General features: G+C 37.3%; 1 protein-coding gene across 2 annotated transcripts in view; it reads right to left on the reverse strand.

The window, feature by feature from the left end:
• pigs (pickled eggs) overlaps positions 1-17,677 on the reverse strand; it is a 192,374-nt gene that overhangs the window by 4,809 nt on the left and 169,888 nt on the right. For both annotated transcript variants that reach the window (XM_069500891.1, XM_034971630.2), the window contains exons 3-4: positions 10,807-11,370; positions 5,270-5,963 (exon numbers count right to left, since the gene is read on the reverse strand). In XM_069500891.1, coding sequence (XP_069356992.1) covers positions 5,270-5,963; positions 10,807-11,370 — 1,258 coding nt within the window. The remainder of the gene's footprint in view (positions 1-5,269; positions 5,964-10,806; positions 11,371-17,677) is intronic.

Consider the following 17,677-nt stretch of genomic DNA (forward strand, 5'->3'; position numbering starts at 1 on the left):
GCAACCATACGTGCAGACACATTCTAGAAACTAATATCTAGGGCTGTGGTTTCCTAAAAATATGCAGTTTTAAGGTGGTTAATTTGTCCAAGCATTGCAAGGGCAGCCGCCGAAAATCTTGCGAGAACTTTTTGACAATGTTTGAATCTAATACTCGTACCGTATATTATGGCGGAAGTCAGTGGAAGTTTTTCGAATTGATTCCCTAAGATTTTTTTAAATAGAAGTTAGCCCTTGCCTGCGATCTCAATTGGTGGTTCCCCTATATCATCATCATCATCATCGTCAACTCATCGGCGGCTCACTACTGAGCACGGGTTTCCCATCAAAATGAGAAGAGTTTGGCCATCCTACCACCCTAACCAAGTGCATCCACATTTCACAAACCTTTTTTTTAAAGAATATTAGCCAAGTGTATCATGCTGACTAATATTCCCCTTTCCCCTCCAATTAAGCTTAAAGCTTGTGCTAGGAGTAGGTACGACAATAGTGCAAAGGGTGGGGTTTGAACTGACCTTTCGGCAGTGGCGTGCACAAGGTTAGAAGCCAGGGTAGGCATTCGTTAGGTAGGAACCTGTTTACTGGCAGGTCATAATGAAAAATATGCATTGAGCTATTACAACTGGGGTAAGCAGTGCATTTATGCCTCTATGACCTGCACGCCACTGCCTTTCGGTTTTCAGTCCGCTCTTTTAACTGTTGAGCTATCGAGGCTCAACGGTTTGAGAACATTATGAAGAACTCTCGGGCATGCAGGTTTTCTTCACATAGGTACTTAGGTCTATTCTATTTTTATCTCACCTAAATCACTAATAAGACCTTTTAGGCGGACGAGGTTTAGACGCATTCTCGCAACGTAAAAGGTAACCGCCGGGCTGCAGGTTTGGTTATTCGATACTCGCCCACGTTTGTGAGTGATCCGAACGTATTATGCTCTATTACGATTATGACACGAGGCCTTATTCCTTCGCCAAATACATTTGAGGTCGTGATGCAAGGTCGGCACATGGACGACCGAACGTTTGAGCCGAAGTTTTGGTTGTGTGTTTCTATTTAAATTCAATAGTTATTTGTTATGCAAGGCTGCAAAGTTGTTATTTTGTCGCGAGAGTTTGTATTGAATTCCGAGCCAGCGAGGGCTTTGTCGCACTGCAGTAGGTACGCAACCATAGAATAATTTCCATTCGTACTTTGCACGCTAGCGAGCAAAATCTGAGCTTTCCGCTCAGATTTTAAAGGGCAAACGGATTCTTTCCGAGCGAGTGAGATGAAAAATTTATTTAATGTAGGACGTAATCTAGGTAAGTATTTTATGCTACATTTGTTACTCTACCACTGGTTTGGAAAGCAATTTCTACTGAATAGTTCCAGAGATCTGATGGTTTCGAAATATTTTTTTAGATTTTAATAAAAAATAAAAAAAGTGGGTAAAACAATTGAAGTTAATTGGAAGCAACTGCGTAAGCCGTTAGTTGCCCACAAGATCCTAAACTTTTTTTTACTTTTTTTATTTAGGGGCCTTTATATTTATATACATGTCAGCCTCATTATAATCTAATACATACAACTTACTTAATATTTAGTAAGTTGTTAAATTGGTTATATTGTAATATATTTTTATGATTTGAAAAGAGTAGGTAGGTACCTATCTAGTCTACTGCTGAGTTTCTTGCCGGCTCTACTTAGTAGAATCTGTTGTCCAATTCAGTGAGAGAGTCACAGACGCTAGTCTATTGTTGTCCTACAAAGATCCCTACAAGAAATATATAAATTATGAATTTTGTATCTACATACCTACCTATATTTTTATCTACCTACTTAGTTGCTGCAGCAAAATGCAAATTCTAAAGCAAGCCACTTGAGAAAGCACAAAAACATAGCTCATATTTGGTCTGCCACATTGTTCCGTTCAAAATGTTGATTCACTCCCCAACTGTTTTCAAATACTCTCACGTCTGAACTAGTTCACATTCTCAATTTCAATCACAATTTGAACCCTTTGTTTCAGGAAATAAGGGCTGATTTATGAGGAATGTTTGGAATACTAAAACGGTGAGGTATTGTGCCCATAAAGGACCTAAGTTTTGCTTTCGATTCGTTGTCCTTTCACTTGCGTATGATTTTCGATTTCAAAAATATAGATTGTGTTGCTCTGGATTTTAATAACTATTTTTAATGAGTTTTGGCAGTTATAGGATGCATTGCCATTAACTCGATGATGTCCGTGACTTTGTGCGCGTGGATTTAGGTTTTTTTAAAAAAATCTTGGAAATTCCTTGTTTTTCCAGAGTAGCCTTGTCACTGCTTAGCTATATATCCAATATCCATGCAAACAATCACGTCGATTCATTGCTCTGTTGAGTCTGTTGCGAGTTGCGACATGATTGAAGGACAAACCAACAAACAAACACGCTGTAGTATAAAGGTATTGGGTAGTGGTTCTAATAAGGGCAAGAGCCAATTTAGTTTTTTTTTAACTGGAACTCTAATCGGAGATTTCAAGCCTGGATCAGAAAGCAATTCTTACCTATATTATTATTACGAAGACCTGGTTCTATCAATTTTTCTCAGAAAGGCTCAATGACTTTTTTACTTTTTACATTTTTAGGAATAGAATAGAATATAATAGAATATGTTTTATTCAAGTAAACTTTTTACAAGTGCTTTTGAATCGTCAGGTAGTTTTAATTTACCACTGATTCGGAATGCCATTCCTACCGAGAAGAACCAGCAAGAAACTAGGCGGTTGCTCTTTTTAATTTTTCAATTTACAATGTTATTATACCATACTAGGTATACACTATACAAGCCATTGCAGCCCCATGCATTGCTGGAGCGAGTCAAATCTAATAGAATCTGAATTTAGATGTGTTTTACTATGCGCAGCCGAGACCAATCCTTAATCTATTGGTTTTTATTCTTTATTAGTATCAAAATTTAGTGCTTTTGATTTTTTAATCTAGATACTTAATGAAAGTGTAAAAAAATTAGGTCAACTCTGCAATCTGGGCCCTGCTAAACTTTTTTGGGAAGGCTAAAATGGCAGGGCTAAAAGGGCCTAAAAAGTAGTTTTTGTTTTCCAGTCTTTACTGGAAACCTAAAACACATTTTAGGCAATGTCTCCAGTCACAGCTGACTTGGCTATCAAACAATGAGTCTATACAAGGTCCATACAATAGCATGCACATCAAATCAAGGCCTCCCATATTATGACACCATGTGTAGATAAATTGCGCACGGACAATCATTATGTATGTATGCATAATCACATTGACGGATATAGTAGACCTGCTATGTTTGCGATTTGACCTGCTATGGTTGCGATTTGCTGCAGCTTTGTTTTGAATAGATAGTAGTATTAGTTGACACTTGTAGTCGGATATAATACAAATATTTATTTTAAAAAAAATGCACTAATAAAAAAAAATAAAAAAAAAAATCTATTCATAAGTTTTTTTTTAATTAAAACGCGAGCAAACGAGCAAGCGAGTCATTAAAATATATACTAGATGATGCCCGCGACTTCGTCCGCGTGGATTTCTGTTTTTTAAAATCCCGTAGGAACTATTAATTTTCCGGGATAAAAAGTATGGATGGATCCCCCCCTTCCCCAGGATGCAAGCTATCTCTGTACCAAATTTCGTCAAAATCGGTTGAACGGTTGGGCCGTGAAAGGCTAGCAGACAGACTGACAGACAGACAGACACACTTTCGCATTTATAATATTAGTATGGATAATAGGATAATTAAAAAGAAAATTTTGACGCCTTTACTTGTAAAATCTTACAAGTCATCGAAACAGTCTGCGAACTAAGGAAAGTTGAGAAAAAGTTATAGACATTGTTTAAAGAAAATCATGTTTACCATCTCATAATATACTCAACGATCTCTCGTCTCTATGTAGTATTTCAATGTCTGTACTCTAATATAATATTTACTAGCAAAATGCGTGTGTCACATACACACATACCTACTCGCAGCTTTCAAGCCACACTCGATTCCAGTTATACAGGGTGTAACCAGAACGCTGGCATAAACGAAGACAGGTGATGATTACTGATATGATACCACAAAACCAGCCAAGTGCGAGTCAGGCTCGCGCAATGAGGGTTCCGTACTACAGTCGTATTTTTTCGACATTTTGCACGATAATTCAAAAACTATGATGCATAAAAATAAATAAAAATCTGTTTTAGAATGTACAGGTGAAGACCTTTCATATGATACCCCACTTGATATAGTCACTCACTTCGAAAGTTGAAAATACTAATTATTAGTTTATGACCACAATTTAAATTTTTTTGTGTGATCTAACCCTAAATTCACGGTTTTCAGATTTTTCCCCAAATGTCAGCTATAAGATCTACCTACCTGCCAAATTTCATGATTCTAGGTCAACGGGAAGTACCCTGTAGGGGTTTTGACTGACAGACGGACAGACAGACAGACAACAAAGTGATCCTATAAGGGTTCCGTTTTTCCTTTTGAGGTACGGAACCTATAAACGCCCGAACTTGATCATTTAGCCGAGTCCTGATAGTGGACGTAACGGAGGCCTATACCTACATCACATTCCGTTAGATATAACAGGCAATTCGGACGCAATCGTGGAAGTTTCTACAACGTGAAGACTTAATTATCAGCCGTTGCAGCAGACGCGACGGATGGCTGCAGTCGTTTGGTAATCCGCCCGAACGGAACCGATTCCGTGCATCGTTTCAGAGTTTCCGCTTTGAAGCACGTGCGAGCGATAATTGTTCTGAACAGCCTAGTTTTACGCAGAGAGAGTTTTACGAACTCGTCATCAGAAAAAATAAAAAAAAACCGGCCAAATGCGAGTCAGACTCGCTCACCGAAGGTTCCGTACTACAGTCGTATTATTTTCGTCATTTTATAAATCAAAAACTATTATGCCTAAAAATAAATAAAAAATATGTTTTAGAATGTACAAGTAAATCCCTTTCATATGATACCCCACTTGATACAGTTATCTTACTTCACACTAGTTCATGACCACTAGTCTGATGGAAAGCTTCGGTCGTGGCTAGTTACCACCCTAACGGCAAAGCCGTGCCGCCAAGCGATTTAGCGTTTCGGTACGAAGCCGTGTAAAAACCAAAAGGATTTAATAAAAACTGCCATACCCCTTCCAGGTTAGCCCGCTTCTTATCTTAGACTGCATCATCACTTACCACCAGGTGAGATTCCAGTCAAGGGCTAACATGTGTCCAAATAAATAAAAGTAAAAAAAACAATAATAAAAACTCACCACTAAAATCAGCGTCGTCCATAGAGTTTTGACTGTGCAGCGAATATCTATTCGTAGTTTTCGTAGAAGGAGATCCTTGCGTGGACCCTGCTACCACCCCAAGACTCCTGTACCCTTCATCAGACACCTCTGACCCATTGTCCGAAGCGCTCTCCACTGCTGGCGCTGGAGAAACCGGTCTTGGACTCTTATTCCTGATGGAATGAGGGTTGGGAACTAAATGATTCGATGTGACAATCTTGGTTCTTCTGTCAGGGGAAGAAGAATGTCTGTTATTTCTTCCAGGACTGTTATTTCTTGGAGCAAGATGTTTCCTGCTCGGTGATGCAGCCCTGTCTATATCTCCCATGTATGGCAAACTGCTTGGCGCATCTAATTTGTTGCTTGACAAATACTGGCCAGATCTTGGGTCGTCGTTGTAGACTTTTGTGTATGGAAGCGACATTGGTTCGTATGTTTTTGGCTCTTTATATTGGAGGGAGGTTGGTTCCTTGTATGGGAGAGATGTTGGGCCAGGGTCTGGTCGTTCGTAGGTGACAGTGGCGCCAGCGAGGTCGTGCTTGGGGCGGGCTAAGCGTGCTGAGAGGGAGGTGCGGTGTTGAGCGCGGCAGCGGCAAGGGTCATGTTTGTCCAAATAGTGGGCCAAGGTGTCCCAGCCGCCTCCGACGCGTACCATCACGTGGGAGCGGAGAATCTGGAAACGAGAAATTGAAAATTAGGAATTGTTATTTTATCCGGTAGCGATTTTGAATATTAGGAGGAACCACAAGCTTTTTGTTTTTTTTTTTTTTTTGGAGAAAAAGTAGACTTTATTATAATTTAAGGCATCATCTGAGATGCTAATTAGGGCACTTATTATTATTTTTCGTGACATCCCCATGACTTATATGGACATTTTTTTTAATAAAGAATATTAGCCATGTTAAATGACTAATATTCCCCTTTCCTCTCCAATTAAGCGTCAGGCTTGTACTAGAAGTAGGTACGACAATAGTGCAATGGGCGGGGTTTGAAGTTTGAACCGTCGTCCTTTCGGTTTTCAGTCCACTCCTTTGCCGGTTGAGCTATTGAGGCTCTACTATGTTATCGGTTTCATCTCTTATGATACGTACTGTAAACTTATTACTCGAGGTCCCAAATTTATCATCATCATCATCATCTCATTCATGAGCTCTAGGTCTCCTCTCAGAATGAGAAGGTCCACCACGCAAGCCAAGTACGGATTGACAGACTTCACATATCTTTGGGAATATTATGGACGACTCTCAGGCACGCAGGTTTCCAAACGATGATATCCTTCGCCGTTAAAGCAAGACGTGATATTTAATTGCAGCTCTAAAAGATTAGAGGATGCACTAATCTTTCCGAGCTGTCTTGAATCAAACGAAGCCCCCGCGTTGGAGGTCGACTTACTTAACAACTAGAATATCAACGCGTGTATGCCTATTTAATACCAATATATAATATCAAATTCATTTGCCAATCAAGCAATAAGGAAATAAAAACCATCTGCATTCCATCTCAACCTAGAAATGATAAGCCCGTTTCAAAAGTGCACATGTTTTAATTCAACGGAGACCTATTAAACCTATAGCATATAACATATAAATAGAGATAATCGATGTATTTTGGTCTATAAAAGTGGATACGAGATCCATTAAGGTGCATGAATCATAGGCAGTTCGTTCCCTTGTTTGGTCAAATCAAATCAGTCGATATTGTACTCAGCGTTTGGAGCTTGACCTTTATTTGTGGCCAGCAATCTGACACCCAACCTGTTTTTGGTGTACTTGGCCAAAAGTAAAGGCTTGGGCAGATACGACACGAAACGGCAGTGATATGTAACTGCAGTAACATGAAATGTTGCCAATTTTGTGCTTTCGATAATAGTGCATTTTTGACACTTCAGTGCATAATAGGTATAATTTGATTTTAATGCCTAATGTTTCCAACTAAATGCTTTCGGCACTAGATGTAGTTACCTAGTGCATTTTTTGATAGTTCAGGGCATTTAATTTGATTTAGTGCATTTTTCGATATTTCAGCACATCTAATTCGATGGTAATGCCCAATTTAGCGTATCTAACTTGATTTTTGTACCCATTGTGTGTTACAACACAATTAAAAAATCTGTTTTAGAATATACAGTTAAAGCCCTTTCATATGATACCCCGCTTGATATAGTTATATTATTTTGAAAATTGTACTCATTGTTTGTTCATGAAGACATTTTAATATTATTTTTTTTGTGATGTCAGCACAAATTCACGGTTTTCGCATTTATTCCTTTACTTGTGCTATAAGGCCTATCTACCTACCAAATTTCATGATTCTAGGTCAACGGGAAGTACCCTATAGGTGTTGTTGACAGACACGACGGACATACAGAGACAACCAAGTGATCCTATATATTCCTTTTTCATTTTGAGGTACGGAACCCTAAAAAAAGGAAGTTTATTTTTAGACGCAATGTGGACCAATTAACGGACCTCTTCTCCAAGGTACAAGCCTCAACATTACAGGTCTCATTACACTGGTGCATCAGTTCCTGTCAATCACTCCTTATCGAGGGTCGCAAGGTTCAGGCCTATAGGTGAAACGAGGACAACAAACACCACGCCAAACTGATTTAGACTTTCTGTAGAAAGGATAAGGTTTAAAATGCAATGGCTGTACTGTAGAAATGAATATTGCATGTATATGTATGTATGTATGTGACAACGAACAGTCCGTCTCAGTAACTTTCCCACGATGTCAATGATGGTAGATCACTTTTGCTTTTAGCTATCTCAATCGCAAATTTATTTACTAGCTCATGTCCGCGACTTCGTCCGCGTGGACAACACAAATTTTGAAAATTAAACTCTTAGGGGTTGAATTTTCAAAAATCCTGTCTTAGTCTACGTCATAATAGTTATCTGCATGCCAAATTTCAGCCCGATCCGTCCTGTAGTTTGAGCTGTGCATTGATAGATCAGTCAGTCAGTAAGTCAGTCAGTCAGCTTTTATCCTTTTATACATGTATAGATTTTTATGTTTACTCATTTCCTAAACATAATCCATATAGGTATTAAATATTATGCAAAATGCAAAAGTTCACACTATTTAAAGAAAATCGAAACTTACGCGAACGAAGTCGCAGGTATCATTTTATATCTATTAGTTTCTAGCCGAGTAGGTATAGTGATTTGTTCTTAATTGATTTAGTAAATACCTAATGGTACTGATTCTGAGCAAAACTAAATTTTAGAGTGTTCGCATCCTCTTCTTACTAATGTAATATGAAAAGGACCGACACAGTTTGACAGATTTAAATTAAATTTAGAGCTGTCAAAGCCTAAATTTAATTTGAATCTTAGCTGCCAGACGCGAGCCTATTGTTTTTTGTAGCGTGCACTAAAATTTAGAGCCTTTAAAATATATAAAATTCATTGCCTGTCCTTTTTAGCTTTATTAAAAAGAAAAAGATGCAGATACTCTAAATTTAGTTTAGGGACAGACAACAAAATCGACGCCAATATGGTACAGAACCTTTTACATGGAGAATTTCTCTCTTGACCAGTTTATTTCATAAACAACATTAAAAACATCGTTTAACTTATGTAAAGAATCCTCTTACTATGCAAAACCTAACTTGTTTATAGCTTATGTTTAGCAAGCACTAATTAGACATAATCTGGTGATTCACTCACAACTCATAATCCTAGATCCTAGACTAGTACAACAAGTTAAGTAAGTAAATAATGTAATCCATCAATGTCAGTCTGTCTTCCTGTTCACCTTTATATCATATACTTGTCACAATCAATTCAATAATTGTTTATAGTTGTAAACACTCATTCATGTTTCTTAAAAGTTACAAAACTTTTTTTTAATTTTTTATTATTTATTATTTTATTATATTAGTTATACTTATTAGTCCCTAGATCGCACAAAAAAAATTAAATTGTGGTCATGAACTAATAATTAGTATTTTCAATTATCAAGTATCATATGAAAGGGCTTTACATGTGCATTCTAAAACAGATTTTTATTTATTTTTACGCATCATAGTTTTTGAATTATCATGCAAAATGACGAAAAAATACGACTGTAGTACGGAACCCTCGGTGCGCCAGCCTGACTCGCACTTGGCACTACGGAACCCTAAAAATACGCACGGAATTGTACCTCCTCCTTTCGTTGGAAGTGGAAATCGGTTAAGTAAGTAGTGTTTCATAAATGTGATGTTTCTAGGAAATTGTTATTCGTGATGATTTAGTAATAAATAATCAATCTAAATAATTAGCCATTTCCTAATTTATAAACGTAAATCAGCAAATTAAACCAATTAAATTTGATTAAAATTTCCTGCGAAATGTTTAATACGATTTCCCATCAATGAAAATCATAACATTCATAACAAAATTGTAATATAGGTTTTAGTTTCTGTGATATTAGGTCCGATATCCATACTAATATTATAAATGCGAAGGTGTGTCTGTCTGTCTGTCTGCTAGCTTTTCACGGCTCAACTGTTCAACCGATTTTGACGAAATTTGGTACAGAGGTAGGTTGCAACCCGGGGAAGGACATAGGCTACTTTTTATCCCGGAAAATTAAAGAGTTCCCGCACGATTTTTAAAAACCTAAATCCACGCGTACGAAGTTGCGAGCATAAGCTAGTCTTCTATAAAAGCTGTAATATTAGTATGATGACTTCAATCGGCAAATCAAAGACAACAATTACAATTTACTGCTATATGCAAAATCGTGACAAGTCCATAGAAACAAGCACAAACGAATTATCACAAATGAGTCATCTAGTTAGCATAATTGGCGCATCATCATCCACTATCATTGAACCTTGTCGCATAAACAACATATCGCAATCAATATGTTCAAAATCATAGCTGTTATTCAACCTCTAAAATTTCTGCGCAAGCTTGCTCTCCGAAGTATGAGAGTGCCTCACCCCTCTTTCTAACTTCGGGCTAGTAAGTATATACTTAGAATTTCTTATCAGAAAGATCCAGTACCTAACTATTTTTGACCAGATCCAGGAATCTAATGCAAGATCTCGTCCATGCTAACCACGTGATCATCGAGGTAGTTAAGTAGGTACTCAATGTATATACAACGTTAGTTTTAGTATACGCAAAACCTGAATGTAGTTTGTTCAAAATCAGTAACAGAATCGATTACAATCATTTTACTACGGGTTATATTTTGACCAAAAAATACTTTACAATCCTGCAAGTTCAAACACCTAGTTGAATGACGGCATGCATGATGCACCAGCTGATTCGAGCCACGCAAGCGGGAGCGCGCTCGATCGACGCCAGCCGTCCCGTTCGCTCACAGCCACTCGCTTAGGGTGACCACTGACCATGTTTTTCAAGGACAACGACTAAACACAACAAGCTTATAACTTCGTAAATTTTCAATAAATATTTTTAAAATTTTTTATATGATATTTTTTATGTAAAAATATTCGACACGTGTTTCGGTTTTTGCGTCAACAAAAACTAACGTTGTATTTAAAGGAGAACACTTACCCTAACGAAAATCAGCAACCTGGTATCACCAATCCTGTACTTCCCCTCCGAAACTCGCACCATCGGGAACTGGGTAGGACAGGAGCATCTCGCCACCAAATCCCTGACTCTCTCATCCAAACTCCTCAAATCATTTGTCACCAATTGCGGCTGAGGTCCCGACGGGACTAGACCAAGCGCTGAATCATCAGGTCTCAATTCCTCTCCCGCTAACTCTCTCTCAATTTGTTTTTCCATCTGAACAAGTAGCGGAGCAGGCATTCCAAGCACGGCCCCTTTTCTGGCTACTTCTAGAAGACACAATACGACATGCTTCTCATTTTTTCTCAAGCATAGATCATCGGTTTCGAATAGAAGACATTCGAGAATTCCCAGAGCCTTTCTACACCAGTCGATAAAATTGGATAAGTTGTCTCTAGCGAAGAAAGTGCCGGCTTTGGCGGCTGGCAGCATGTTGACTGCTGGTCTGGTGCGGAGAGCCTTGGCCAGGATCATGGCGTCTTCGGAATCTGGGACTGGAGAGTCGAGGATCAGGCGTGCTGATTCGCGGACGGCGTTTGCGTGCTGAAACAAGTGGAATGGGTTTAATTAGATGATTTTTTAATACTTCTAGGTATGGGGGATTTATGACAAAATTAAAAAATGTTGAAAACATATTTTTTAAGATGATTTGAACCCTCTTCGTTTGAACCGGTAAAAATTAATAATTAATCAAGCGTCTGCAATCTGTTGATAATTTACTCAGCAACATTGCTATACCTAAGTAAATAATCAACAGATTTCAGATAGGATTGATTATTATAATAATTTATTCAGGTTTCTAGTACGTACCTAGTCGCTTATTTTAAAATTTCCATCAGTACCTTTATTATAAATGCGAAAGTGTTTTTGTTTGTTGGTTTGTCCTTCAATTACGTTGCAACAGAGCAAAGGATTGACGTGATTTTTTGCATCGGTATACCTAGATAAAAAGAGAGTGACATAGGCTACTTTTTATGCCGGGAAATCAAAGAGTTCCCACGGGATTTTTAAAAAACTTATTCCACGCGCGCATCAGCTAGTACTGTCATAAATTCGCGCGGTAAATGATGAAACTTTAACATAATTCCCAGCTCAGACAGAAATTTAATAAAACATGAGATACATTTTCATTTAGTTACCCGCTCGAACACTTTCGATACGTTTACCTTTAGACCATAAAGATACAAACTGATAAAAGATAGACAAAAACTCGTAATCAATTTTCAAGTCATGGCGCCACTCCGCCATTCGCTAACATCATATTAGCAACGAGTAATGAACTACCAAACTAGGTAACACTCTAACGAAGTTTTTTCGTTTCAACTTTCCACTATAGATCTCTGACTACTGATTAACGTCCTAATTTGGTCGAAATAGTATACTTTTTGGGGCAGTAATTATATGTTCTCATTCTATGGCTAAATACTACCTAAGTAATATCTATTCAATGATGGTCGCTAGCTATGGGCCTCATAAGAAAGCTCAGCGTCACTCAGCGGGCGATGGCTCTAGAGAGCTATGCTTGGAGTTTCTCTACTTGGAGTGATCAAATCAGAGTTGAGGATGTACCGGGTGTAAAAAAAAATGATAATGAGAGAAATGATGGAAATGAAACGGCATAAATAGCACGCGGTAGAAATTTAATAATATAAAAATGATAGTAGGTACAGAAAACTACCGCGGCTTAGCTCGTAGGTCGGCACACAAAATTTATAGGGTCGTGGTGTTACGTTGATTTCAGCCTTTGCCCTAGCGGCAGTAATGTGTACTCCCCTCGTGTTGTCGGCCTCGTAGATGGTGTGAGGCCGGGAGTTCGGTGTCAGCAGATGTTGCCGTGGGTACCCGACGGTGCTGACTAGATGATGGAGGTTTCTGATGGGGGTTAAACCCGCCTTTAAGTCCAGACCACGCTTTCAAATCCAAACGTAGCTCCCTTTTACGGGAGCACTTTTAGATTAATTACGTTTTATTTTTAAAGAAAAATCAATTTTATTTTAAATTAAGGAACAATGTAAATAGACAAAAACTTCGGCTCGCCACCAGAGCGAGCTCTCAACCGAGAAAAAGTCCAAAGGCCTCTTTTGCTAGCGTTTGGAAATGGGTATTGCCATTTCGCAACAACTACTTTTAATAAGAATGCAAATTAATTAAAAAAATATACTTAATTACGTTTAAAAATAAGATTTATAATAATAGATAGGATAAAATAATAATATAAGTAATAATTCATGTAACGCTTCGTTTCAAGGAGATCCGTAGGAGAATCCGTAGGCCAAGTGCGAGACAGACTTGCGCACTGAGGGTATTTTTTCGACATTTTGCACGATAAATCAAAAACCATTATGCATAAAAATAAATAAAAATCCGTTTTAGAATGTACATGTATTTATTTCGTATGATACCCCACTTGGTATGGTGACATTTATATTATCCAACTAGCGACCCGCCCCGGCTTCGCACGGGTAGCTTATTATAGTTTTCGTAGGGATCTCTATTTATTTTTAAATAAAATATAGCCTATTTTACTTAGGAATGGTGTAGTTTTATTATACTGTTGGAAGATTTTTCAAAATCAGTTCAGTAGTTCCAGAGATTATCCCATATACAAACAAACTTACAAACTTTTCTTCTTTATAATATTACTAGCTTATTCCCGCGACTTCGTCCGCGTGGACTACATGTATTTCGAACCCCTACTTTACCCCCTCAGGGGTTGAATTTTAAAAAATCCTTTCAAAGCGGATGCTTGCGTCATAATAGCTATCTGCATGCAAAAGTTCAGCCCGATCCGTCCAGTGGTTTGAGCTGTCCGTTGATAGATCAGTCAGTCAGTCAGTTCCTTTTATAAATATAGATAAATAGGTAATAAGTATTGCAAAAGTTCGATAATATCGTAAAATCAAGCGCATATCACCGGCGCCGCCCCCACCAATTATATATTCGATCCATTATCACGATAATGGCAGGTCTTTATATAGAGCACCTACATTATGCGCTAACTAGCAGGTAACAAGCAGGTTATCTAGAATAGATACAATTACCTCGGCTGAATATTCAATTAATTGCAACAAGAGTAGAATAACTTTGTTGTTCTACGTTATCTAATGCGAAAAGTGTTGTTTTGTTATTTTGTTACGATTTTCTAATGTTTCGTGAAGTTCCAGCGAAAATAACAAGAAAGAGGGTAGTTCGCTACTGCCCTTGACAGCTCGGACTTCATCTCTCGCAGCACCGCAGTCCCGTCGTGACCACGACCCGTGCAGTTGGCTTGAAATATCGACAAATAAAAACGTCAAATTGGCCCACCAGTAGGGCGATTATCTAAAACCTGCATCAATCATTATTACAATCTCAATAGTTCTGATTGGCTGAATTTGTGCGATTCTTGTTGCAACAATGCATTGTGGCCAATAGTGAGCGAGCATTAACCAATAAGAGATGATTGCGATCGTGACATTGTAGCTGTCAAACAACCGCGGTAGGGCCACAGTTTGGCGAGATAGAAATGTAAGAAAGCTGTACAATTACGTGATTAATACGAATAAATAAATTTAAAAAAAAATCGTGGTAGTATGTACCCGTTACCTGTTGACTGAACGACTGACTGACTGATCTATCAACGCATAGCTCAAACTACTGGACGGATCGGGCCTTGGACGATTTAACCTAAGGACGCGCCTCGCATGATTATTCCCCTCTGTCAATAGTAATGGATTTTTAATCCACTGCGTTTATAAACACCGTTTGCGGAATCGATTTTGTCATTGTCAGAATCGTTTTCGATGTGTGACGACGTCTTACACGCTGGGTGAAAAATGCCTGTTTGTGCCGTTAGTGAGTGCAAGAACTAATCAAACACATCAAATTTACAAAAAGATGGAATTTCATTTCAAAAGTAAGTATTTTTGGTGTAATAAACGCTTTCTATAAATTAAATTACATAAATTATTATAATAAAATAACAATCGAGAACTGTACCGATTCAGTAATTGAGTACGTAATAATTCGGTAGAAACGAGACACACTCCTCACGAGCTATATTTTGTTTTTTCTAAACAATTGCAACCCTCGATATATACAAATTAGGTTAAAATTTGAATACGCGTGAACAGCATGAAATTACGTAGTAGTACGACAGTGATTGCGGTTCGATTATCGATATCGATGAAAACATTTTCTTTATTATTAACGACTAAATTACCGTCTTCAAGTCAAGTAAAGAATAGTTATTATTAATTACCACAATTTTTTCGCTACCTATACTTATAGCCACCACGCTGAGACCACCACACAGTTACCATTACCTTTTTATTGGTAAGCTTTGCTTTAGGACACTGTTGCGGCGTTTGACCTGGGGTCAGCCATTGCATTTTCCGCTTACGATTATCGTAAAGAATCCATTTTTCATCACATGTCACAATTCGATCCAATATTCCTTCATTTCTGTATCGATTCAAATAATTCAATTCATTGTAATAAAACTGGTCGATTTCTGTGATTTCACGTACTTAATACATTTAAAAAAAAATTAAAGCAACGCAATTTTAGTGATAGGCGCGAAATGTATAAAATTTATGTATTAAATCGCCAAGAATGTACATAACATTAACCTAATGGTAAATAATGACGTGTTAAAAATAGAAGAGGCCACCGTGTGTGTTTACTAATTTATTTTCATAGTGTCATATCTGTCTTATGGAATTTTGCTGTGGGGTAAAAGCGGCAGGTATTGAGAAAATTTTTGCATTGCTAATTTGTAAGGGCAATACGTGTTATATTTAATAACTTACATTTAATTTTTTTGGACAAAGAGTACACCATATTGGAATTACCATGTAAACCCAATGTGCAATAAATAAATGATTGATTGGAAAGAAAAAACATTTTATTGATTGATATACCTACTAATTATGTTTGGTAGGCCTTTGCGCGGTCAGGTTTATTTTGTATTATATAATAATATAAGTCATTAATAAGCACATTTTCACTATCGAAATTTTAAATGAAAATTTCGTTATATAAAAAAATACAAAAGATTAAAAATGATATAAAATAAGTAAAAAAGTATGTGCATATTTTTTAAATAAATATTTTTCTTATTTTTACGTTGTATTATTAGTTTTTGGGATAATTACCTATTAAGTGAGGTGAATGTATGCAAGAATACGCTACGCTGACCAAACACTGGTTTTAAGTAATTAAATACGAGTAATAAATTCTTACTTCTACTTTTGTTTCTGAAAAACTATCGATATATTTTAAAATATCGATACGGTAGCATCGCAAATCAATTTGACTGTCTTACACTCGTAATGTCTTTGTATGTTGATGTATATAACTTATTAGTGTGCGTAAAATGTAGTAGTGTTGAAGATTTAGATATGTGTGTGTTAATAATGACACAAAACTTTGTTGAGTGAGTGTGTCAAGTTGTCTATGTAGTGTTTCCTCGTCCCGCACCAAAAGTGACAGAAATTTTTATTCGTAATATTAGGCGCGTTACAAGTCCGATCGGGCTGAAAGGCATGAGGATAGCTATTATGACGTAGGCATCCGCTAAGAAAAGATTTTTGAAAATTCAACCCCTAAGGGGGTGAAATAGGGGTTTGAAATTTGTGTAGTTCACGCGGACGACCATGGAGTACACTCTTTAAAACGTATTTTAAAAAATATTAAACTTGAAAACTCAAAAATAATAATATTCGATATCTGGAGATAGTCGCAAAATAATGATATACTAGGCTACATTACGTACTTTATAATTCAATAGGAACCATGCGCCGGCCCGGTCGGCGTCATAAGTACGCGTCCAACATCGATTACAATAATTATATATTGTTTATAATCGCGATTAATCGATTGCGTATCGTGCATGTTAACTTTACTATAGTTTTAGATTTATTCAATTACCATTGCACCTTGAATAATTTTTGTTTTTTGTGTTTTCACTATTTCGGAAAGTTTTAGCTACTTTTTGTATTATTTTACTTATATGATTAATAATTGTTCCATGTAAATTGTGTGAATGTGCATGTAGTGTTTGCTTTCAAATGATTTTACATACAACGTCATGTAATTTAACTTTATGTAATTTAAGATCATTTTTGTAAAAATCGCTAGCGAACCTTTTCAATAAAAATAAAAAATAAAAAAGAAAAATGTTAATGCAGTATTTTACCACCAGGAAGGCTGGCGTGACAGGTTTTGTGCGTATTATCATCAGAGTGAACTAGAGTGAGGGGAACTCTCGGTTTGATCCTGAATCGACAATATGTCATACGTTATAGGCTATAAGTATAGTGACGTGTTTTCGTCCAAGCGTGAAATCAAAGAAAAACCGGCCAAGTGCTAGTCAGGCTCGCGCAACGAGGGTTCCGTAATTCAGTCGTATTTTTTCGACATTTTGCACGATAATTAAAAAACCGGCCAAGTGCGAGTCAGGCTCGAACAATGAGGGTTCCGTACTACAGTCGTATTTTTTCGACATTTTGCACGATAATTCAAAAACTATGATGCATAAAAATAAATAAAAATCTGTTTTAGAATGTATAGGTGAAGACCTTTCATATGATACCCCACTTGATATAGTCACTCACTTCGAAAGTTGAAAATACTAATTATTAGTTCATGACCACAATTTAATTTTTTGTGTGTGATCTAACCACAAATTCACGGTTTTCAGATTTTTCTCCTAATGCCAGCTATAAGACCCACCTTCCTGCCAAATTTCATGATTCTAGGTCAACGGGAAGTACCCTGTAGGTTTCTTGACAGACAGACAGACAGACAACAAAGTGATCCTATAAGGGTTCCGTTTTTCCTTTTGAGGTACGGAACCCTAAAAAGAGGA

Source organism: Maniola hyperantus, chromosome 9, assembly GCF_902806685.2.
Source record: "Maniola hyperantus chromosome 9, iAphHyp1.2, whole genome shotgun sequence".
NCBI lineage: Eukaryota > Metazoa > Arthropoda > Insecta > Lepidoptera > Nymphalidae > Maniola > Maniola hyperantus.